At 49.6% G+C, this 22,464-nt stretch overlaps 2 protein-coding genes across 13 annotated transcripts in view; one reads left to right on the top strand and one right to left on the bottom strand.

The window, feature by feature from the left end:
- RRBP1 (ribosome binding protein 1) overlaps positions 1-5,344 on the top strand; it is a 66,431-nt gene extending 61,087 nt beyond the window's left edge. For 6 of the 9 annotated variants that reach the window (XM_051845354.3, XM_070052117.2, XM_089308207.1 and 3 more), the window contains 9 exons: positions 369-461; positions 724-795; positions 1,183-1,278; positions 1,712-1,795; positions 3,002-3,091; positions 3,675-3,758; positions 4,045-4,143; positions 4,424-4,567; positions 4,821-5,344. In XM_051845354.3, coding sequence (XP_051701314.3) covers positions 369-461; positions 724-795; positions 1,183-1,278; positions 1,712-1,795; positions 3,002-3,091; positions 3,675-3,758; positions 4,045-4,143; positions 4,424-4,567; positions 4,821-4,856 — 798 coding nt within the window. In that variant the 3' untranslated portion in view covers positions 4,857-5,344. The remainder of the gene's footprint in view (positions 1-368; positions 462-723; positions 796-1,182; positions 1,279-1,711; positions 1,796-3,001; positions 3,092-3,674; positions 3,759-4,044; positions 4,144-4,423; positions 4,568-4,820) is intronic. The other 3 variants (XM_089308210.1, XM_089308209.1, XM_089308208.1) reach the window with 1 other exon arrangement.
- Positions 5,345-9,207: 3,863 nt separating this feature from the next.
- Positions 9,208-22,464, bottom strand: part of DSTN (destrin, actin depolymerizing factor) — a 34,989-nt gene continuing 21,732 nt past the window's right edge. For 2 of the 4 annotated variants that reach the window (XM_089308212.1, XM_089308214.1), the window contains exons 2-5: positions 15,761-16,068; positions 11,904-11,980; positions 11,641-11,691; positions 9,208-10,382 (exon numbers count right to left, since the gene is read on the bottom strand). In XM_089308212.1, the coding sequence (XP_089164338.1) occupies positions 10,273-10,382; positions 11,641-11,691; positions 11,904-11,980; positions 15,761-16,068 (546 nt within the window). In that variant the 3' untranslated portion in view covers positions 9,208-10,272. Of the gene's footprint in view, positions 10,383-11,636; positions 11,692-11,903; positions 11,981-15,760; positions 16,069-22,464 lie in introns of all 4 variants that reach the window. The other 2 variants (XM_070052119.2, XM_002710960.6) reach the window with 2 other exon arrangements.

The raw sequence follows: 22,464 nt of genomic DNA, 5'->3' as shown, positions 1-22,464 counted from the left end.
TGAAGCTTTGGGGCTGATCTTGCAGAAAAGAGACTTGGTTACGGGAAGCAATTAGCAGCCGGTGTTGACTGGAACCCTGCTCCTCGGGACTTCAGGAGCTGTACCAGGTCCAGCCCTTCACTCTGCCCAACCTGTCCTGGGCCCCTGATGGGGCTGGCACCAAAGGCAAAGCCTCAGGGCCCCATGCAGTCATGACCCTGCAGGCATCTACATGGTGACCAGGACCGAGGCCTTGTCCCTCCCCAAGTTAACACCAAGGTGCCAGAGCAGGGCAGGTGCCGGCCCCTTCAACAGGAGCTGGGGGCACAATGTGGGGTGGGGCCGTGGAGGAGAGGGCCCTGCCTCAGCACGACCCCCTCCCCACCCAGGAGGGCATGCTCAAAGACCTGCAGAAGAGTGTCGAGGAGGAGGAGCAGGTGTGGAAGGCGAAGGTGGGCGCCACAGAGGAGGAGCTACAAAAGGTAGGCAGAAGCCATGCGTAACCTACCCAGGACACCGGAGGGCCCAGGTTCCGGAGCCCAGGGGAATGTTGATAAGAGACTTGGGTGTCACCATTGCCATCTGTCAGGGCGCAGAACACGGCACTGCCATCCCCAAGGGGCCCTGCTGCCCGGGGATTGGCTGTTGGGCAGCCAGGGCCCATGCTTGTCTTGGGGTCCCCTGGGAGCCTGCCGACCCGGGCGAGGCGCCTGTGTGTGATGGGCCCTTTCCCTGGCTTTGCAGTCGCGGGTCACCGTGAGACATCTCGAAGAAGTTGTGGAGAAGCTCAAAGCAGAGCTTGAAAGTTCAGATCAGGTAGGTGGGAGCCGTGCCCAGCAAGCGGCTCCATCTCAGAGAGGATCATGGGGGCCACGGGCAGGTGTCTGCCCCCAGGGACCACGAGTCGTGAGACCTTGTCCTCAGTGTCCGCATGGCTATCGGAATGGGGGCGCCCAAGGGAGCCCCTCTGCTCTTTCAGTCACCCCGGGGAGCGCCTGCTTTGTCTCTGTGGGTCCTGAGGCCGGCTGCTCCCACACTTGGCAGTCCTGGGGCTTGGGGTGCCGTTTCCAGGAGAGGGCCTCTCGCCATGGCCTTGTTGCTTGCTGGCCTCGGTGGAACCAGTAGCTGACGGGCCCCAAGCTTTCCTCATGGCCGGCCAGGGTTGGTCCGGAGCGGCCCTGACATCAGCTCGTATCCGTCCAGGTGCGGGAACACACCTCGCATCTGGAGGCGGAGCTGGAGAAGCACATGGCGGCTGCCAGCGCCGAGTGCCAGAACTACGCCAGGGAAGTGGCTGGGGTGAGTCTGCCTGCCCGCCAGTGGCCCCTGGCCCCTGGGCTCTGGGCCCTCCCTGGCCCCTGGGTGCAGCTCTTGGCCCGAGCTTCCAAGGTTGGGTTTCGAGGCGTTTGCCTCCGTCCCTGCACATACCTGGCTGGACCATGAGAACTGCAAAGGCATCCTGAAGCCAGGGCCGGGCACTGTGCCAGCCTTGCCCGTTCCAGGTGCCCCCTCTGTGGGAGTGGTCGCCTGGCTTGCTGACGTTTCCGGTGGGAAGTGGGTTTAAATCGGTCGCTGCTTTCCGACTGTTCAGAGGCGGGAAGCAGAAACAGGCACACTCTCTCTGGGTTAGTCTCAGCCCCATGGCCTGAGCCTGGGAGCGGGCGGGCCCGGGGCAGACGGTAGGTGTGCTGGCTTTGTGTCTGCATGCCGACTGCCTCCCTCTCCCCCCAAGTTGAGGCAGCTGCTGCTGGACTCTCAGTCCCAGCTGGATGCGGCCAAGAGCGAAGCGCAGAAGCAGAGCGACGAACTCGCCCTGGTGAGTGGCCTGGGGACCCCCTCGCCGCAAGGCCAGGTTAGCCAGGGTTAGGTGGGTGTGAGACGCCTGCCACCTGCCAGAAGCTAGCACAGCTCAGCAGAAGGGGCGCCACCGACGTAGCTGCAGGGGCTGGTGGGTGCTTCTCCCCTGGCAGCGTGCAAGGAGCTCCTCTCTTGTGAGCCCACTCCTGTGGTCACCCCATGGCTCTAGGCAGGTCCCTTGCCCTCTGGGGGTTTCCTCATCTCGGCAGCAGCTCAGACCGAGTGAGCCACACCACAGGTGCGCAGGGAACACCCTGCCATGCCAGCCGAGTTGAGCCCAGCTTTCAGTCATGGCATCTGATCCCATGACCCAGCTTTCTGGGGCCTCGCCGCACCCAGCATGGACGCAGCTGTGTTGCTCCAGCTTTCTGCGAGGAGGGGTCTGGTGTGTGGGGCCAGCCTCCCGCGCAGCATGCCCGCCTGGGCTTCCCAGGCTCATCCTGACTCGAAGGATACTTGTCGCACACGCTGGCCACACAAGGATCAGGCTGAGTCCCCAGGAAATGGCTCATGCCATCTCCTCTACAGCTTCTTGGCCTTGAGCTGGCCAGTGGGGCTTTTGCTTTTAGGGGTGCTGGGAGGGAGGGGAGGCTGTTGAGGTTGCCCCTTGAGGCTGGACCTTGTGGATGGGGCCCAAGACCACCCATACCCTTGGGGAACTCACACTAAGGGCCTTGTCCAGGGCTCCCACAGGAACTGGGCCCTAGCCGCTTGAGTGACACTGCCCTTCAGATCAGAGGCCCCGCCCCCAGTGAGCCCAGGATGTCACCCAGTCTCCTGCAGCCCAGGAGCGGGGGCCCTGAGCAGAGGACCATGGCTTTTTTTTTTTTTTTTTTTTTATAAGATTTATTTATTTAAAGAATTACAGACGAGACAGAGGTCTTTCATCTGCTAGCTCACTCCCTGAATGCCGCAATGGCCAGGGCTGAGCCAGGCTGAGGTCAGGAGCTTCTGGGTCGTCCCTCGGTTTGGCTCACACTGGAGGTTCTGTTTCTGGCCCCACCCCTCTGCACATGCCTGGCGGGGTGGGGACTTACACACAGGTCCCGGGACCAGACCAGGCCCCTCCAGGAGCCTCAGCCCTCCGAGGGCCTTGAGTGAGTGCGCGCGAGGTAGACGCGAGACCGGCCGTGTGTTTGCACAAACCCACCCCTCCCTGTTTCAGGTCAGGCAGCAGTTGAGTGAGATGAAGAGCCACGTAGAGGATGGTGACGTAGCTGGGTCCCCAGCTGCTCCCTCAGAGGACCCTGTACAGGTTAGGGCGGTGAGCTGGCCCCGAGATGTTTCACTAACCCCAGGTGGAACCTATTCTCACCTAACCCTGCACCATGGTCCCTGGCCCACTTTGCCCAGAGCACGAGCACCCAGGGTCTGAGAGACACAGAGTGAGGGCAGGGCAGGAGCCAGGTGGAGAGGCCCTGAGCCGTGAGGGAGGGACTCGAGGATGCGGTGTGGCTGCCACCAGGCAGGGGAGGTGCCTTGGGCAGGGGCTGCTGCTGCTGAAGGGAGTTGGTCTGCCCTTGGGGTCCAAGGGCAACATCTGCTCTCCGGAGTTTTGGTCCAAGTACCAGCTGGGCCTCACAGGCAGGGTTCAGGGAGCTGTCACCGGGAAGGCTGTGGCCTGGCTGTCAGATGTTTCGTCCTGTGGTCTCTGAGGTCACAGACACATCCCCCCATCCCAACGTCTCTGCAGAGGGGAGCTCTGGGAACCACTTAGATGGGTGGAAGCCAAGGAAGCACAGAGGCCGCTGGAGGGGGCCCAGTCTCGGCCTGCCCAGGAGCCCTGGGTTCCCAAGGGTCCTTCACTGGGTTCCCACGGTCCTTGTGTTCCCACGCAGCTGAAGACGCAGCTGGAGCGGACAGAAGCCGTCCTGGAGGACGAGCAGTCTCGGCGGCAGAAGCTCACAGCTGAGTTTGAAGAGGTGAGGCCCTGCTCATGGACCTCCGCCCATTCCCCCGGGAACCAGTGGTCATCACCACCCTGCCTGCTGTGGCTGCCACCGGGCCTTGCGCACGCAGGGGGTGGGTGCACAGTGGGTCCAAGGCTGCCCTGACTGCTGGTGCTCTGCACCACTCTGCTGCCTCCTTGCCTTGGGGCCCCACTACCCATGCTGGCCACAGGCTGGGTGCTTCTATCCCCAGGGGCCAGGGGGTGTGCCTGCTGGTGCCAGTGAGGCCTCACCCTGTCTGGCTCCCCTCCCCAACAAGGCTCAGACAGCAGCGTGTCAGCTACAGGAGGAGCTGGAAAAGCTTCGCGCCACCGGCCCCCTGGAGTCCCCAGGCGCAGAGGAAGCCGTGCAGCTGAAGGTAGGGGCTGGCTGGGGTGTATGCCAAGGCCGGGGCCCTTCGTGGCCTCGGGTCAGCAGGGGAGAGCCAACCCTGCCTGGGCCAGCTCAGGCACCACCTGCATGGGGGCTGGGAGCCATGCTGAGGCCCCTGAAGCAGGTCCAGCCTTGCAGGGAACGTGGGGGACCAGGCCTTTCCTCTCTGGGGGACAGAAACTGCCCCCAGCACTCCAGTCCCCAGAGGGTAGGACCTGTGGGCATGGCTCTGTACACGTGACCCCCTTGGACCTCCTGTGCTGCAGGAGCGACTAGACAAAGAGAAGAAGTTAACAAGTGACCTGGGGCGTGCTGCCACCAAACTGCAGGAGCTTTTGAAGACAACCCAGGAGCAGCTAGCAAAGGAGAAAGACACAGTGAAGAAACTGCAGGAGCAGCTGGCAAAAACAGTGAGTGCTGCTCACGCGGGGCCGCCGTGCTGGCCTCCAGGGGCTGTGGGAGGTGCTGGGAGCCCCGGAAGGCAGGACAGGTAGGACCAACCACCCTGGGCGGGGGGGGTGAGGACAGACTTGTCACCTGGCCAGCAGCCCATAAGGCCTGGTCCTTACTCCACGCCTGCACGGACCCTTCTGTCCTCAAGCCCCACAGGCCCAGAGTCTGGTGGCCCAGCCTCCCCTTCACACTGCTCTCCACTATCCACAGGACGGGAACGGCGCCAAGGAGGGTACCTCCGTCTGAGTCTCCTCTGCCGAAGACCCTACTGTTAACTTTACCAAAATGCCTTACACATTCCTTTTACAAGTAAATCAGCCAACCGCCACAGCGTTCACCAGGCCCACCCTCCAGGGGCTCTGGGAGAAGCCATCAGAGACGAAGCTTGCAGACTGCCATTCGTCAAAGAACCTTTGTCTTGGTGGATAAACACTATGCCCGCGAGCCCAGCAGCCCTGGATGAGGGCTGCGCAACTCGGGCAGATCCTGGGGGTTAGCTGGGAGGCCGGGAGCTCGGATCTCCATGGCAATCAGTGCAATTGTTGTGTCTCCGCAGTGGGGCGGGAGGCAGCCGGCCCGGGCCAAGTGCTCAGAAGCTGCAGGGCAAACTGGAGGGCCGCAGCCCAGCCCCACTCAGCCTGGCTGCAGCCCCTGACCCCTGCGAGTTGCCAACCGGAACTGGTGTTACCTCCTGGATGTTAATGCCATTAAAACCAACGTTGTTGCCCAGCGCAGAAGTGTCGTCTGGTGCTGGGGCGCCCCCTGGGGGAGAGAGCAAGCTTGGGTCTCAGTTCCCTTGAGGGGACTGACAGCTCTGTGAAGCATGGGGATAAAACTTGCTGCTTCCTGCCCTTCCCATCGCCTCACAAGGGAGCAGGGCCTAAGACCCTGGTGGCCAGATGCGCTGACCACCCTCCCCTACCCATGAGCAGAGCTGTGGGTAGCCTGCGTGAAGTGAGCCCAGCAATGCACAGGGGGCTTGGCTGGCAAGGTCCATACCTCAGGAGGGGGTGGTACTGGCCAGAGAAGCACCTGGAAGCAGAGCCTCACAGGTGGAAGACCGGGTGTCCTTGGAAACCCGCAGCCAGGGCTCCTGGTTCCTGAGGGAAAACAACAGGAGCAGGAACTGACGCAGAAGAGGCTCAGTCAGCACAGTGCCTGGACCAAGCCAGGAAAGGGAGGTGGGCCTGAGTGGCAGGTGGCAGGCGCCAGGCAGTTATGTCCCGGAGCTGCCTCCCAGAGCTGCTCCACTTCCTTTCCCCTGGCCAAGCCTCGGAAGCCTAAGGAGGTGCCGGCTGGCCAATGGCTGAGCAAAGCTGGGCACTCAGACAGCACTTGCAGGGGTGGGGAGTAGCGGGCCTACAGCCAGAACTGCCCTGGGCTTCTGCACCCCCACGGTCCCTCCAGTGGTAGGTGCAACTCTTCTGGGAGTGTCCCTACCCCCCACAACCCCCAACTGAGCCTGGGTGTGGCCCTTGCTAGCCTGTTGGAAACAAGGTGCTAGGAGTCTGGGAAGTACCTCCCTCCAAGAGTGGGCTTAACCTGGAGCTCACCAGAAAAGGTGGCACTTGTTGGGAACCGCAGGCACAGAGGTTCAGGTATGCTCGGGGGTGAGGCAGGGAGGGGAAAGCACCAAGGAGCCACGTGGTGAAAGGCAGGAGGTGCACAGAGGGTTTCTCAGCAAGGGCAGACAGCACCTGCAGAACTCTGAGGTGGCAGAAGGGGCTGGAGCGCCGACCCCCTGGTTTCTGGCCAGGAGACAGTGGGAGGAAGTGACCAGTGCCCAAACCTGATGCCTGTACCCGCCCAGACCAAACCCCATGGAAATGAAGGGACCTCACCTGGTAACAGGTCAGGTTTCAAATCCACCTCCACACTTAACACTGGGCAGTGCATCAGCAACCTGGGTGAGTCAGGATGGGAGGGAAGACACTGGTTTTAGACTGCCATGAATAGCAGCTGCTGAGCCCCACAGTGCCTCAAAACGGACCCTGTTGTGTACCCAGTGCCGGAGGGCAGGCTTGTTGGGGGGAGTCCAGTGTACCAGTGGCCTTGGGCAAGGTCAGTCGTTTGGGGCCGTGGTGAGTGGCTGGGGAGCAGGCCAGACCTGTGCCTGCATCGGGACTCTTGGATTACCACAGTGGGCCTGGGAGCCTATGTTCCCAAGGATCGCCTCCCTGCCACACCGCAGACTTGGAGGCTCTGCTGAGATGCCCTCAAGGCCCAGGACTGCAGAGGGAAAGGGAGACCTTGGAGAGACTAGGATGCTGGGGGTGCCAAGCTCTGCCTTTGGGCTCCAAGAGAGCAGTGACTGCGCCCTGGATTCTGGCTACAGTCCCTCTCCCCAGCACAGTGAGAGCCCAGCGTCTGGCTCTAGGGCAGGAGAGGACAAAAGCAGCTGCAGTACATGTTGTGCGGAGCCCCCATCCGGCTGGCCTGGCCAATTCCCTAAGATGCCCCTGAGGGAAACTTCCGCCTGCAACCTGCACTCCTACCATAGTCCAAAGTTCTGCCCGCCTGCCTCCGCGGCCCTGAGGCCCAGCAGTGGCACCTCCCAGGCCAGCAGAGGGAGCCTGAATCTGCCAGGCATCAGGCAAGCCTTGCCCCCACACCTTCCAGGACAAAGTTCCACTCCAGCAGACAGCGGAGTGCTTGCGAGAGTCAGCATGCTACAGATTCCACAGGAGCCTGGCTCGTGGCCTGTCCCACAGTGTGGTGCTTGGGCAGCCCTGGACAGCTGGCTTCCAACAGGAAACGCTGGTCTTCCAAGTCCAAAAAAGCCTCCCTTAAGGGTGAATCCAACCAAGATCCCCAGAGATGAGCCAACACTTCGTGGAGGCCCACACACCCCGGAAGCAGCACCGCGATTACTGGAAGCCCGTCGTGCAGACAGGGCTCATAAGCCAGCTGACTGCTCACCTGTGGGCTACTGACCATAACGCACAGGCCCAGGGTCTGCAGGCAGCAGCTGGAGGAGGGAGCAGTGCAGGGCAGGCAGATGCGTAGGCCAGCTCCCGTCAGGTTTTGGTCAGCCCAGGGAACAGAAGAAATGTCTCCCTTCTTGTCCCTTTCACATCTCCTTTGGTAGCTCTGAGTTCCAGATGTTAGAAATGACCTCACCAGAGGGGGGAAGGGAATGGCTCAGATGAGAAACCAGGAGATGCAGGGTTTTGTCCCAGCTGTCACAAGTCAAGTGACCTGTGGCAATTACTTTACCTCTGGGCTGGCTACTAAGGGGACTGGCCAGAGTCCAAGGAGAGCCCTGGGCAGCCAGCCAGAGCACCGCAAGTTAGAAGCCTGGCTTCCGGAACACCCTCTCATCACTCTGCCACCATGCAATCCATGTCCCTTTTTCCGGCTGCAGCCCAACTGGGACCCAGTCCAGGGCCTATTACATTTCAGAAACAGCCCCGATCACAAAGCAGTATGTCCTTGGCGCATCCAGGCTCCGATGGCCCAAAGGGCAAGGCACCTGTCAAGGAGAAGCTGCCTTCCCAGGTGTGGAGCAGCCAGTACTCGGGGCAGTTTCACATGAAGGAGCCCACGAGACTGGACCGAATTCTGCTATCCACGTCAGTGTGTTCGCTGTGTCCTCAGAGACTACATTCTCTGGAACAACAAACATCATGGGCAATCTCTGAATTGTTAGCACTGGCTTTACTCACCTCTCTAAAGGCCAAAGAGCAGCCACTAGGTATCTGAACCCTAAGTCAGCTTCCCATGCATACATTTTTGTAATGTGTTTGCCAGAAGCAGAGTATACCTGCAGTTTTACTTCTAATAATTGTCAACTGAGGTCTAAACCCCCATTTTGTATTGGCCCCAACCTCAGTTGCCCTAGGAGTGGGTGTTTGGCCTAGCAGCCGAGACACAGATTAAGGCACCTGCATCCCATCTGGGAATGCCTGGAGTCAGATTTCTAGCTTCAGCTCCTGATTCCAACTTCCTGCCAATGCTGATCACGCAAATAACTGGGTTCTTGCCATGCCGAGAAACTTGGAATGAAATCCTGGCCCCTGGCTCTAGTCCCAGCCTCAGCTAATGTGGGCACCTGGGGAGTAAACCAGCATGTAGAAGCTCTCTGTCTGAAATTACTTAAAAACAAAAAAACACCACTCCCCCAGGTAGAGAGATGTGTATTCATCAGCATCTTCCAAACTTCTGGACTAAGAGCAAAGTGCTGTGGGAGATGTCTGCGTCACATTACGTGCCCAGCAGCCTGCACTGCTGCAGCAGAGAACGGCAGGTACTGTAGCAGGGTCACACTCCACAGCAGAAACCACAAAACGGACTCTAACACACCTGACCCAAAACCTGGCTCTACCTACAGACTGCCAAGTAGGGCAGCCTTGGGCCTGCGCGGATTGCCTGGAGGCCTATTAACATACGGTCACTCACTCAAAACACTGCTTTGCAGTAAACAAATTCGGGATTAAAGAATGACAATCAGCCAGTACTGTTTTATAGTAAATTCTGAAAAAGATAAGCTTGGCATTTTGGGGAAATTTGGAATAAAAACTCCTGTCACAAATACTCAGGCCTCGATGTCTTACCCCACATGGAAGGCAAATTCACACATGAATAATTACACAAGAGATTAAGTTATAAATGCTTCCTTTATTACATAAAGCCAGTAACTGCTACTTCTAAGTTTGACTGTGCACCTCTATGTTGTTCAAAGTGTTTTATGCCTGTGATGTTTAATGACAATCACTTCCAATGTCATCCGTGGCACCCGCTCCCCGCTTCACAGCTGAGCAACAGCTCCCAGGCGCGAGCACACACTCAATGTTCTTCCACACTGTACTGTCCCAGAAACAGCAATGCTTCGACAGAGACGCAATTTTTAAAAAATCACAGGTGTCCTAGCTCATCAATATATCATTTTATCATTTTCATTAACAAAGCGCATTACAATGGAGCCCTAATTTGCATTGTAATTAGTTGTTACAAGACACTGCACATTCTCCTGAGGACACACCACCAATTCCAAGATGCAAGGTGACTCTCCAGTCTCCCCACCTGCGAGTAGCAAAGGCACCGCAGGTGCAGGAGCTGCTTCCATCGGCATGCCTGAAATAGTGCTTTTGCAAGATCAGCGTGAATCGTAAGTGGACACAATTTTGAGGCAATCTTCATTACACACTGGGTAGGATTAAAAAACTGCCCAACTTAATCTGTTATGTTAGTATATTAGTATTGTTATATATTATGGGGAGAATTATATTCCATTATTCTGTTTAGTTTCAGGAAGAATAAAGAATTTGAACCAAAATTATAACCAGATTATGACCAATTCTCTAAGCAAAGAAACAAATTAACTTAGGTCAACACAGATGCAATAATTCTCTTCACATGGCCTTGCCCCGTTTTGTGAACTGCATTATTAAAACTCCTGAGCTTAACAAAAATCTTTATAAGGCAACTCATCAAAACAAGCATGAGGCCAGTAAGAATTTAATTTCACACCAATAGAACTGCAGATCTAGATTTATTTAGGGCCATGATTGCACGTGTATAGAATATTTAGTTTACTCTAAAAGATTACAAGACAGCTCCCTCTCAGCAAGACCCTGGCCTAAATATATTTGCTTTACTTATATAGCAAGAAGAAGATAACATTACACATGGAAGCTTTCCATTTGTGGCACTGAATGATGAGCTACACAGGGCATCCTTCAAAAGCTACAATTAAGGATCCACCTAGCTTCTCTGCAATGCAAGCCCGATTGAGGTCTTCTGGCCCATTTGCTTGACATTCATGTTTTATCCCTAGGGAGGAAAAACAACAATTCTATTTAGAATTACAGCAGCAGCTTATCTATTTCTATATGACAAAGACCAGTTCTAGCAGGCATACTGTGACATTCACGAACCGTGGTATACAGTGATCTGTAACTAGGGGCCGGCACTGTGGTACAGCAGGTTAAACCACCACTCATGACGCTGGCGTCCTGTGCCGGAGTGCAGGTTTGAGTGCCAGCTACTCTGTTTCTGATCCAGCTACTTGCTAATGAGCCTGAGAAGACAGCAGAGGATGGCCCAACCACTTGGGCCCCCACAAGTCACATGGGACACCCAGATGGAGTTCCTGGCTCCTGGCATTGGCCCAGCCCAGTTATGGCTGTTGCAGTGGTTTGAGGAGTAAAAACAGCAGATAGAAGGTCTCCTGTCTGTCTCTTGCTGCCTTTCAAATGAATAAAACATGGTTTGAAAAAATATGTAGCACCATGAAAACTATGTAAAATGTGTTACAAACTGCTTTCTCAGAAAAATTTCATTGCCACCCTGGAAAACGAGCTCAACTACACAAGAATGCCGTTGCCTCTCTGTGAAGAGTGCATTCTAGGTCCATTTCTCAAGCTCTGCTGAAAGCAAAGCAGGTCAGCTTTTGGGTCACTCAGTGATGCTTAAATATAAAAAAAGACAACAAACGATCTTTTAATATCACCAAATCAAGTCTATGCAGAAAGTCCCTTTAGGAAAGGCAATGCACCACTCATCTGATGAGGAATCTCCTCTGAATCTTCCTGGTTTCACTGTGGAAATGTTGAAGTTTAAGGAGTCATTTAAAACACTGGTTAACAGAACACACTTCCAGGGAACACTCCAATGTCCAGACAAATGCAAGAGGAGCCTGACGCAGCACTGAACTATGCAGCAGCAGGGCTTAGGGAAGGAAGCAAGAATCTTGTTTTCCTAAGTCAAACAAACCACGGCAAACCTGTTCTGCTACGAGAACACAAAAACCAGTCTCAGTAAAACAAACAAAACTAGCGCTGGACCAAGCCCTTGTGACCCTGGCTCAATCAGATGTTTGAAAATAGTAACGGCAGGAAGGCAGTGGGGCAAACCCTTAAACTAATGCTTACTTTTGACCCCAACCACACCTTCCATTCTACAGCTGAGAGAATGACGGCCCACGGAGGTTAAGTGATGTTGGCTAAGGTCACACAGCAGTTAGACGACAAGCTTAGCCCCCAGTGCAGGCCTCTGGGCAATCACCCCATGCACTCTGCATCATACCCACGTTTCCTCTTGGCTGGAGTCTGGCTGGAGACCACATCAGGATCCCAATCCCCTAGTGGCAAAGTCAAATTTAACTGCCAGCTCGAGGAGTGAGTGCACTCGCCAGTGGACAGAGATGAATCAATTACCTAAAATCATACCAGTTCAACAGTAAAGCTACAGGTTAAGTTCTCCAAAGAAAATGAGGCGCTGCTGAGAAGAGCTGCAGCTCTCCATTCCAGGGACTCATCGCACGCTAAATGTGAAGTCAAGTCTAGAACCTACCTTGGAACTTCTTTTTGATTGCATCCTTGGAGCTTGCATAGATCATTTTACTTTTCAGAGGTGCTAGTTCTGGTGCCCTAGAAAGGAAGACACCAAAAATGAAGAAAGCCAGTTTAGAGAAAACACAACGTACACCTTGTTAAACAGCCTCCACGGGGAGGAAGGGGTGCTTGCCTCTCCTGAAAGCATTTCCCTAACAAGTAAAATTGCTTATCTCCCTGCCTCTTCCCAGAGTCATGTAATGGGTAGGCACACACAGTTACTCAGGGTGACAGCACAGTTTGTAAAAAGCCAGAGAGCGGCTGGCATGGTGGCGCAGCACACTGATCCCCTGCAACACCAGCATTCCCTAATGTGCCAGTTCAAGTCCCGGCCACTGCACTTCCAACCCAGCTGCCTGCTAATATGCCTGGATAGGCAGAGGAAGATGGCCCAAGTACTTGGTCCCCTGCTACCCAGCTGAAGCTCCTGGCTCCTGCCTGGCCCAGCCCCAGCTACTGAAACTGTTTGGGGAGCAGACCAGTACATGGAATGGTGATCTCTTTCTCCCCATCTAATTAACTCTGCCTTTCAAAAGAAAAATTAATCTTTTAAGAAAAAAAATTTTTTTGAAAAAGCAAAGTACCCTGGTTTAAAAAAAACACTATCAGTAATGTAGCTCTTCTTTTTAAATTTTTTTATCTGCTATGTTCAGCCTAACAACCACATATATTCAAGTTTTGAAAGTTTTTCTAGTTAGAGGAAGTTTCAGAACATAGAAGAAATACAGAGAACAAATGGTATCTGCCGTCCAGAATCAAGTATTTGGGCTTTTTTGCTGTAGAATGTTTACTAAAGAACAATAAACTGCAAATAAAGCAGAAGTCCCCTTCTCCTGAGTCCCTTCACTTCTATCTATTTCAACAGAGCCTCTCACAAAAGGATTGGTTTTCCTTTTCAAACTAACAATCAAAATCTGAGTGTCAACAATTCTCTGGAAAAAATACTAAATCCATATGTATAATCATAAGTCCATGGTACAGGGCACTTCAGCAATAACTACATATTGTCAGTATCACCATCTTGTACTTTCCAAGTTTTAGTGCCTTCTGCCTGGTGAACAGAAGCACACACACGCTTCACAACACTTTCTTCAGCAGTGCTGGAGAACCACGCAGTGGGTAACAGACTGCAACCCTTCATCACACTCAGACTGTTTATACGTCACTGTCTTCTTCCCTCTAGACCAAGCAGACCTCAGGCCTGGCTCTCTGCCACAGTCCCCACACGGAGCAGAGTGAAATGCTTGGGCACGTAAGGATTCCATTTAGCGGCCATGATCTGGGACGCTCTACAGCCAGAGGCCTCACCTGCTCCCACCCTGTGTGCAGCCTCTGGCCCTCTGATGCTCACAGGCTCCAGACCCACAGCCCAGTGAAGGGTCAAAGCCACAGTTGCCTCAGGACCAGCACATGTGTGAGCTGCAAAGGTAAGTGGGTACTTTTCTTACACAAATAGGCCAGGGACTGAGCTGAGTTCATGTAGCTAGATGGTTAAAATACTTTAAGAGCCACTCCCAGGACCCAGCTTCTTACAGAAAACGCCTGTAATAAGCTTTTATTCTTCCTTAAATTAATACTGCAAAATAAATCATTGCATTAACAATGATTTTCCCTTTCTTCTTTCTACTTTTCTTTTCCAAGCATTCTTCAGTAATCATGTATAGCTCTCATAATGAAGAAATTCATTAAAACCAGGAAAAAAATCTTCAAGTGGAGGAAATAGCAATTTAAGCGTATGTGCTTTTAGCTGGCTCATGTGACACTCCGCCGTAACACCCAGAATGGCAGGGACTCCACCCATGTATTCAGAGCTACTTTTTCAGGCTCTCACGCAATACAATGCGTTTAATGAACGCACCTTCATTCAAATCAAAATCATACTTATTTTAAATCTCACCAACTATTATCTTATGGAGCAGCCACAGTAAAGGTGAGTTCCAATACACGCACCCGAACTTCACAGCTGTGGTCCATACACACCCTTCTTGAACTCCGATTCTTTTGGCCTCCTAGCCCCACATCCCTTACACCTCAAGCTGCTGAGTGCACATGGCTAAAGGCTAAGTCCCTCTCTGCCTTGCACTGGCTCAGGACAAAGTACTGGAGAAAGTGTTCCCTCCTAAAAACTGGAGGGTGTCACCATCTCTTCCACTTGGAGTATTTTCATTAGGTGGCTACCTGACCCTAACAAGGAATGTAGTATGATGTCATTAAATGAGGATACAAGTGTGATTTTTCTCTATAGCTTCTATAGTTTAAATCAAATACTGATTTTATCTGAAAAACCCAAATAATTCCAGAAGAAGGCCATCCCAAACACTTTATAGCACCTTTTCATTATCTGGAGCATGGGTTGTAGGGAACCTTTTTTCTGCCAAGGGCCATCTAGATATTTGTTACATTTGTGGGCCATAAAAATTTATCAACTTAGGGGCCGGTGCTATGGCGTAGCAGAAGCTGCCGCCTGCAATGCTGGCATCCCATATGGGCGCCAATTTGAGGCCCGGCTGCTCCACTTCTGATCCAGCTCTTTGCTACAGCCTGGGAAAGAAGATGGTCCAAGTCCTTGGGCCCTTGCACCAGTGTGGGGGACCCAGAAGAAGCTCCTGCCTTCGGATCAGCACAGTTCCAGCCGTTGCGGCCAATTGGGGAATGAACCAGCGGATGGAAGACCTCTGCCTCTCCTTCTCTCTCCGTTTTAACTCTTTCAAATAATAAATCTTAAAAAAAAAAAAAAATCAACTTAAAAATCTGCAGAGCCAGCACTATGGTGTAGTGGGTAAAGCCACCGCCTGCAGTGCCGACATCCCATATGGGCAACAGTTCAAGTCCCGGCTGCTTCACTTCCGATCCAGCTCTCTCTATGGCCTGGGAAAGCAGTAGAAGATGACCCAAGTCCTTCGGGCCCCTGCACCCACATGGGAGACCTGGAAGAAGCTCCTGGTTCCTGGCTTTGGATTGGCACAGCTTCAGCAGTTGCAGCCACTTGAGGAGTGAACCAGCAGATGGAAGATTCTCTAACTCTTTCAAATAAATAAATAAACCTTTAAAAAATCTGCATACTTTAGATTTATTGAATTTCAAGTCCCACCTGTGGTTGCCTGGGCAGAATCAGATCAAATGATTTCAAAGGCCTTCCTTACACAGGACCATGGGCTGAACATTTCCTACCCAATCCACAGCAACACTGTCCAACAAAGCTTTCTGCGATGGAAAATTCTACACCTGCATTACTCAATAAGGCAGCCTCTAGTCACGTGACTAGTGAGCATTTGAAATGTGTTAGTTTATTCAAATAAGAAACTGAATTTTAATTTAAATGAACTTAAAATACACATGACTAGTGGCTGCCCTACTGTATAGTGTGCAATGTAGAGCAAATCACAATGAAGAGGCAACAGTGACAACTTCTGCCAAAGTGGCACACCACACAGGACAAGTAAGTTCAATTCTTGGCACGGCATGTTGGAGAGGTAGGATTCTGGCTTACAGAAAATGTTAGTAGAGACTGGAATCTTTAGCTTATAATCAGTAAATTCAGAGCCGAAAGAGAAATCTACCTTCTCTGCCCTTGCTTCACCCAAAAACAAAACAACACAAAACACAATTATTGAAAAGTCACATTCTTTCAAGTAGATACAGTAGTGAAAATTTGAGTCCCAAAAGCTAAGCCCTTTCAAAACCTTATAAACAAAAATTAGATTATAGTGACTGCAAATAGCTTGAATAAAAATGGTCCTAGAACCAGTTCTCTAAGAGCTGACAATGAGGGACTAATCCAAGTTTCCCTGAGGCCAATATTTTTAACACACTTACCACAAAAAAAACATCAACTCTTCTTTTCTGGATTCCTTGGTTTCAAAGCTGGCATCATACAAAGCATAGCGACAATCTTTTTCAGGAAGCATTCCTACAAAATGCTTGAAAGGATCGGTTATGGTCACACCAACATCTCCAACCAAGATCTCCTTGCCTTCTTCTACAATGATGCACTTTTTGTCTGCACTGAGACAAAAAATGACAGCCTTCTTTCTCTTCTTGATTTCTTCTGGTGTGGAGCATTTCCGAACTTTCATGTCATAAAATATGCGACATACTTCATCAGCAACTTGTACTCCTGAGGCCTATCATGAGAAAACAGATGAGGCTTAGAGTTTTTATCATGCAAATACAAAACACTTTTAGTTATAGACTGGCATATACTTAAAATGTTTTACATATACTTACTAGTCAATGAGAAAATATGAGCTGAAACCACTAATTTCAGAAATCAAACTTTGCTAAAAATTACATACATAAGGCAGTCATCAGTACTTGGGGGGGGGGGGGGAGTGTGTGTGTGGGGGAAGATTCGGCTACAGCAGCCTCTTGGACCCTAAACCTAGAAAGCAATGCTTCTTAGGGTGCTGCTTTATTTTCTTATACCAATTGCTCAGAAAAATCACCAGAGACAAAGCATCTCCCCAGTTTGCACAGCAGTGCTATCCAAAATTCCTTTCACAATGCATGGATGCTCAGAGTTGCTGGGTTTGGAAAATTCCATTTCTATAGCATCTCTTTCTCTAGAAAAAGTATTAAAAGGTCTGAACCTTGTTGTACTTACATTCCAAAATTACGTGATTAATATTCACTAACATATTAGTCACCTTCCAATAAAATTCTACTTAACAAAACAATCTCCAAGTTTTAAATTAAGATTATATAGGAAAATATTTACTGCTTTAACAAAGAGGATGGCTAAATTTGAGATCTGCATGTTAGAATATTAATTGTACCCAAAATTAACGCCAGGTAATTTAAGAAATAAAAATACACGTGAGGTAAAGACATAACTCACAGAACGGGAGAAAATATTTGTAATCAGATTCAGAATACATAAAGAACCCTTACAATTCAACAATAAAAAAAAAGACAGGGGTGGGTGTTTAGTGCTGCACATCTCATTTCAGAGTGCCGGGGTTCAAACCAGCTTTAGCTCTGCTTCTAATCCCAGCTTCCTACTAATGCACACCATGGGAGGCAGAAAGTGAGTGGAGACTGAACCAGTGGATAGAAGATCTCTCAATAAATCTGAAAAAGGCAATAAGTCAATTAAAAAATGGTCAAAAGATCTGAACAGATGTTTTTCCAGAAAACAAACACGAAGGCCAATAAGCACATGAAAAGAAAATGATCACTAGGGAAATGCAAACCAAAATCACAATGAGACATCTATCACTTCACACCAGCCCAGATAGCTAAATAAAAGTGATGGACAGTAACAAATGTTGGTGAGGCTGCAGAGAACCTGGACCCCTCATACACCACTGTGTAGTAAGGCAGCCATTTTAGCAACATGCTAGCCCTTCATAAAGTTAAACATGGAGTCACATATAACCTAAGAATTCCACACAAATACATGTACCCAAATGTTCACAGCAGCAGTATTCATAATAGACCCCAAACAGAAAAAACACTTAATTTCAATCAAGGGGTCAACAGATTTTTAAAATGTGGTATATCCATACAATGAAATATTATCTGGCCATAAACAATGAGGTGTAGATACATGCTACAACACAGATGAACCTTGAAAAGCAGGCTAAACACAGAACCCAGAGGAGCCAGTGTGGTACGGCAAGTTAAGCTGCTACTTGCAATAACAGCATCCCATATTGGAATGCTGGTTCAAGTCCTGGCTACTCTGCTTCTCATCTAGCTCCCTGCTGGGAAGGCAGCAAAAGATTGTCAAGTACTTGAGCCCCTGATAACCAGGTGAGAAACCACCTGGTTCCTGGCTTCAGCCTAGCCCCAGCCCTGGTTGTTGAGGGCACTTCGGGAGAGAACCAGAAACTAGAAGGAGTTTGTATCTCTATCACTTCGCCTTTCAAATAAATTTTTTTTCTTAAAGATTTATTTATTTATTTGAAAGGCAGAGTTTCAAAGGGGGGGGGGGGGTCTTGCCATCCGCTGGTTCACTCCTAAATGGCCACAACGGTTGGCACATCCAAAGCTAGGGGCTTCTTATGGGTCTCCCACACGGGTGCAGGGGCCCAAAGACTTGGGCCATCCTCTACTGCTTTCCCAGGCCATAGCAGAGAGCTGGAACAGAACTGGAGCAGCCCTGCTGTATCTCAACCTGACGCCCATATGGGATGCTGGCACTGCAGGCAGTGGCTTTACCCACTATGCCACAGCACTGGCCCCCTTTTTTTTTGTTTTAAAGATTTGGGTTTTTTTATTTATTTGAAAGGCAGAGTTAGAGAGAGAGAGAGAGAGAGATCTTCCATCTGCTGGTTCACTCACCAAAAAAATGGCTGCAAGAGGCAGGGGCCCAAGCACTTAGGTCATCTTCCACTGCTTTCCACAGGTATATTAGCAGGGAGCTGAACTGGAAGTGGAGCAGCCGGGTTGAGCCTTAAACCAGCATCCATATGGGATGCCAGTGTCTCAGGCGGCAGTTTAACCTACTATGCCACAAACACTGGTCCCTCAAATAAATAAATCTTAAGCAAAACAAAACAAAGAACACAGGCAGAGAATGCTACATATCACATGATTCTATTTTTATGAAATGTCCAAAATAGGCTAATCCACAGTCAGAAGAGTGGATCAGCGGATTTCAGGGGCTACAGGAAAAGGAGAAAAGGAGTGACTGCTAATGGGTATTGGATTTCTTTATGGAGTTATGAGTATGTTCTGGAATTTAACTGGAGTGACAGATGACACAACTGTGAATATAATGAAACTGAGTTATTCTTTATTTTTTGTGAATAGATCTCAATATAGCCATTATCTAAAAATAAAAATGTATGTAAGTGGAGGGGAGTACTTTAAGATCTTAAGCATTTACTTAAGCCCCAAGTTTTCAATTCTGAAAAAATTTCAATGTTATAGTATTTATTTCAAAGTTACTGTAAGTGGTATATTTACTGCTCAAAGTTTTTATCGGTGTCCTAAATATGGGACAATGGGATTGAAAGGGTTAAGGTAAAGAGGCCATCTGATCATTTGATTCATTCAAGGAATACCTACATACAATATATTTCAATATCATCTAATTCATATCTAATCGTAAGCCACTTCAATCCTATCTGAACTACATTTTCAGCTTATAAATGAATATTTCAATGTAAATTAATGAAGTCATACAGAAAATTAACATTAGAAAACTCAAAAACTACACAATTCTATTATAATCTTTTAAAAAAGAACTTTCTTTGATCCTTTTTATTGCTTTAAGGATAGTATTTTTCTAACCTTTAAAAATTTATCTACGTTAACAATGTTTATTTTGCAGAGATAATTAAGATGTTCAAAATAATAAAAATTAATAAAAGACTAGAAACTGACCAGATTCCTCTAACTTCCTAGTTTGCAATACTGATGTGTAAGCCACATTTGACCCAACAAAGATTGTAAAATACCACAACATATATATTCAACCAGTATCTGACTATATCTTAATATCTAAGAATCTCAAAGGACATTCTAAATTGATTTCAAAGTTAAAAATCTAATTAAACATGTACTAAAAACTGAAAACAGAAAGTACCTGTAACTTGTGCAATTATAATGCAGCTAAATCTGGTAATTTACAGACATCTTAAAAGCCTCAACAAAGAGGGCTTGGGCTTTTTTCTATCAGAAATGAGGTCTGGAGGTTTCCGATGAGGAAAGACCATTAGACACTTGCACTTAACGACATGAACACCGTGCATGAGGAAAGTGCCTCAGAAACTGAAAGCAGAAAGAGCAATATTGAGGAGAGAACTCAGAACTACAGATGCAAAGCTGAAAACAAAAAACAAACGCCAAGGACATGTCAAAGCCAAACCAATACAACTGAGTAAAACAGGAAGGAGCAGCATCAGATAAGAGCCACAGTGCTCTAGACTTGTGACTTAATGTATGAGCAGATGGGTGGAACTATCGCAGTATGACACGTCAGCCTGAAGACTGAACAAGACACACAGGTGGAGATGACAAGTCAGCAATGCAAGAGTGAGCAGGAGACTTACAGGAAGGCTGCACCTAATACATATCCTGGATAGCACACACAGCGCTGACACCAGCATCAACTGCAAGAGAACTCAATCAAGGAAACCAAGAGTGAAGAAGAAAATCAGAAAACAGCATCCTAGAAGCCAAAGGAGAGTGTTTCCAGGAGAGCGATTGCTAGTAACAAAAAACTTCAGAATTTGAGGGAGAAAGACTGAAAAGAAACCTCTAGGCTTGGGGGCCAGCGTTGTGGCACACCGGCCCCACTGCCAGACATTTCCAAATCACAGTAATTCTATGAAACAGCTGTCATTATTTGTATCTTACAGATGGGGAAACTGAGGCACAGAAAGTAACTTGCCCATAGTCAAACAGGAAATGACAGAAGTGATATTTGGAATCAGGGAATTTAGCTCCAGAAGATATTCTTAACCACTCACATAATTAACAAAGCCAGAGATCTAAGAGACTGATAGGAACCAGGGGAGAGTTAGTCTTAGCTAAAGACTTGGCTAACTCTTTTTTCCTTTAAAATGGGAAAGAGAGGAAGACAGTTTGGAAGGAAGATGAACTGCCAAAAGCTACACCAGCATGGACCTGTTTTCTCTACACAGTGTAAGCCAGGAGGAGTCAGGAGGGATTTCAGGGCACACTATGAAAAGATTCAGAATTGCTATTCTGGGGCATTCCAAAGGGAATCACCTGAGGATAAGGAAAAGGGCTCTGAGGCCTTCTAAGGGTTCAGGTGGGATCAGAGGAGGCAGCGGGACAGAAAGCAGACGCGATGACAGTGCAAGTGGAGAGGAAGGACTACACATTCTCCTCACTTTCTTCCAAACTCAGGCTTTCAACTCTCTAATATAAATGACTCAAATGCTGTTCAGACTTCTGCCTTCCTAGCTCCTAGCCTTTACACCCAGTCTAACTAACACCTCCAGTTGGAAGTCTCAGCATATCCAACATGTTCCCTGCTAATCAAATCAATCTTCCTTTCTAGTACCTATCACCATCTTTTTAATTGCACAAGGCCAAGCCTAAAAGACATTCTCAATTCTTTCTCTCTCGCCCTACATAATTCTGGATTTTCATATTTCTCCCAGTCATTTCATGCCACTGTCCTAGTCCAAGTTCCCAATGCTTCCTACCTGATCTGCTACAATAACATCCCAAATGGTTGATGAGTAGAACCACACTGTTCTCTTCCTAGGCAAACAGGAAGACCGCACTCCCCAGTTTTCCTTTCCAGTTCATTTGGGGTCATATGTCTGAATTCTGCACAGCAAAGGTGGGCATGGTGGTATAATCATTTCTAGTCTTAGCCCTTTAAAAATGATCTTTAAAACATTAAATACGGGGTTGGCGTTGTGGCTCAGCAGGTTAAGCCGCACCTGCAATGCCGGCAACCCAAACGGATCGGCAGTTCAAGCTCCAGCTGCTGCACTTCCAATCCAGCTCCCTGCTAATGTGCCTTGGAAAGGAGAAGATGGCCCAAACACCTGGGCCCCTGCCAAATCACCGGGAAGATCCAGATAGAGTTTCAAACTCCTGGCTTCGACCTGGCCCAGCCCTGGCCACTGCAGCCATTCAGAGAATGAGGAGGCAGATGGAAGATTTCTCCTCTCTCCATCTCCTTCTCTCTTATCCCCCTCTCTCTGTAACTCTGCCTTTCAAATAAGTAAAAAATAAATAATCTTTAAAAAATATATACATATGTACATGTCAATCATAACTTACAAAAATTGTTTTAAATAAAAATGATCTTAAGCTTTGTCCTCCCTTGCCATGATGACACTGGTGGACATACTTTACAACAGAAGACAGCTGCCAACCCTGCTGGACTCTGCAGTATAGAGACAAATCTTCATTGTATTAAGCCACTGAAATTTGAAGTTCAATTTGTTATCACAGCTGTTCCAATACATCAAAGTTGCTCATGTTCACAGCTGATTCCCTCTACTCTTTAATTCATTCTGTATGTTGCAGCCCAAGATCTGAAACACTATTCAACCACCATACTGAATTGAAAACACTGGGAGTCTGGCCTGGCAGTTAAGGCACTGGCTTGGGACGACTGCATTCCATATCAAAAGTGCCTGGGGGTCGGCGCTGTGGCATAGTGGGTAAAGCCGCCGCCTGCAGTGCTGGCATCCCATATGGGCGCCGGTTCGAGTCCCGGCTGTTCCACTTCTGATCTAGCTCTCTGCTATGGCCTGGGAAAGCAGTGGAAGATGGTCCAATGCTTGGGGGGTGGGCACCCCTGCACCCGAGCGAGAGACCCAGAAGACGACCCTGGCTCCTGCCTTCGGATTGGCACAGCTCCAGCTGTTCAGCCACCTAGGGAGTGAACTAGCGGATAGAAGACCTCTCTCTCTCTGCCTCTGGCTCTGCCACTCTGCCTTTCAAAAAAATAAATAGATCTTTTAAAAAAAAGAAAATAAGTGCCCGGGTTAGAGTCCCAACTTGGCTCCTGATTCCAGCTTTCTGCCAGTGCTATTCTGGGAGGCAGCAGGCCATATACCTATACTTCAAACAGTTGAGTT

Source organism: Oryctolagus cuniculus, chromosome 11, assembly GCF_051225735.1.
Source record: "Oryctolagus cuniculus isolate XC-2025 breed Fujian yellow rabbit chromosome 11, ASM5122573v1, whole genome shotgun sequence".
NCBI classification, from domain to species: Eukaryota; Metazoa; Chordata; class Mammalia; order Lagomorpha; family Leporidae; genus Oryctolagus; species Oryctolagus cuniculus.
This window is presented reverse-complemented; position numbering and strand designations above follow the sequence as displayed.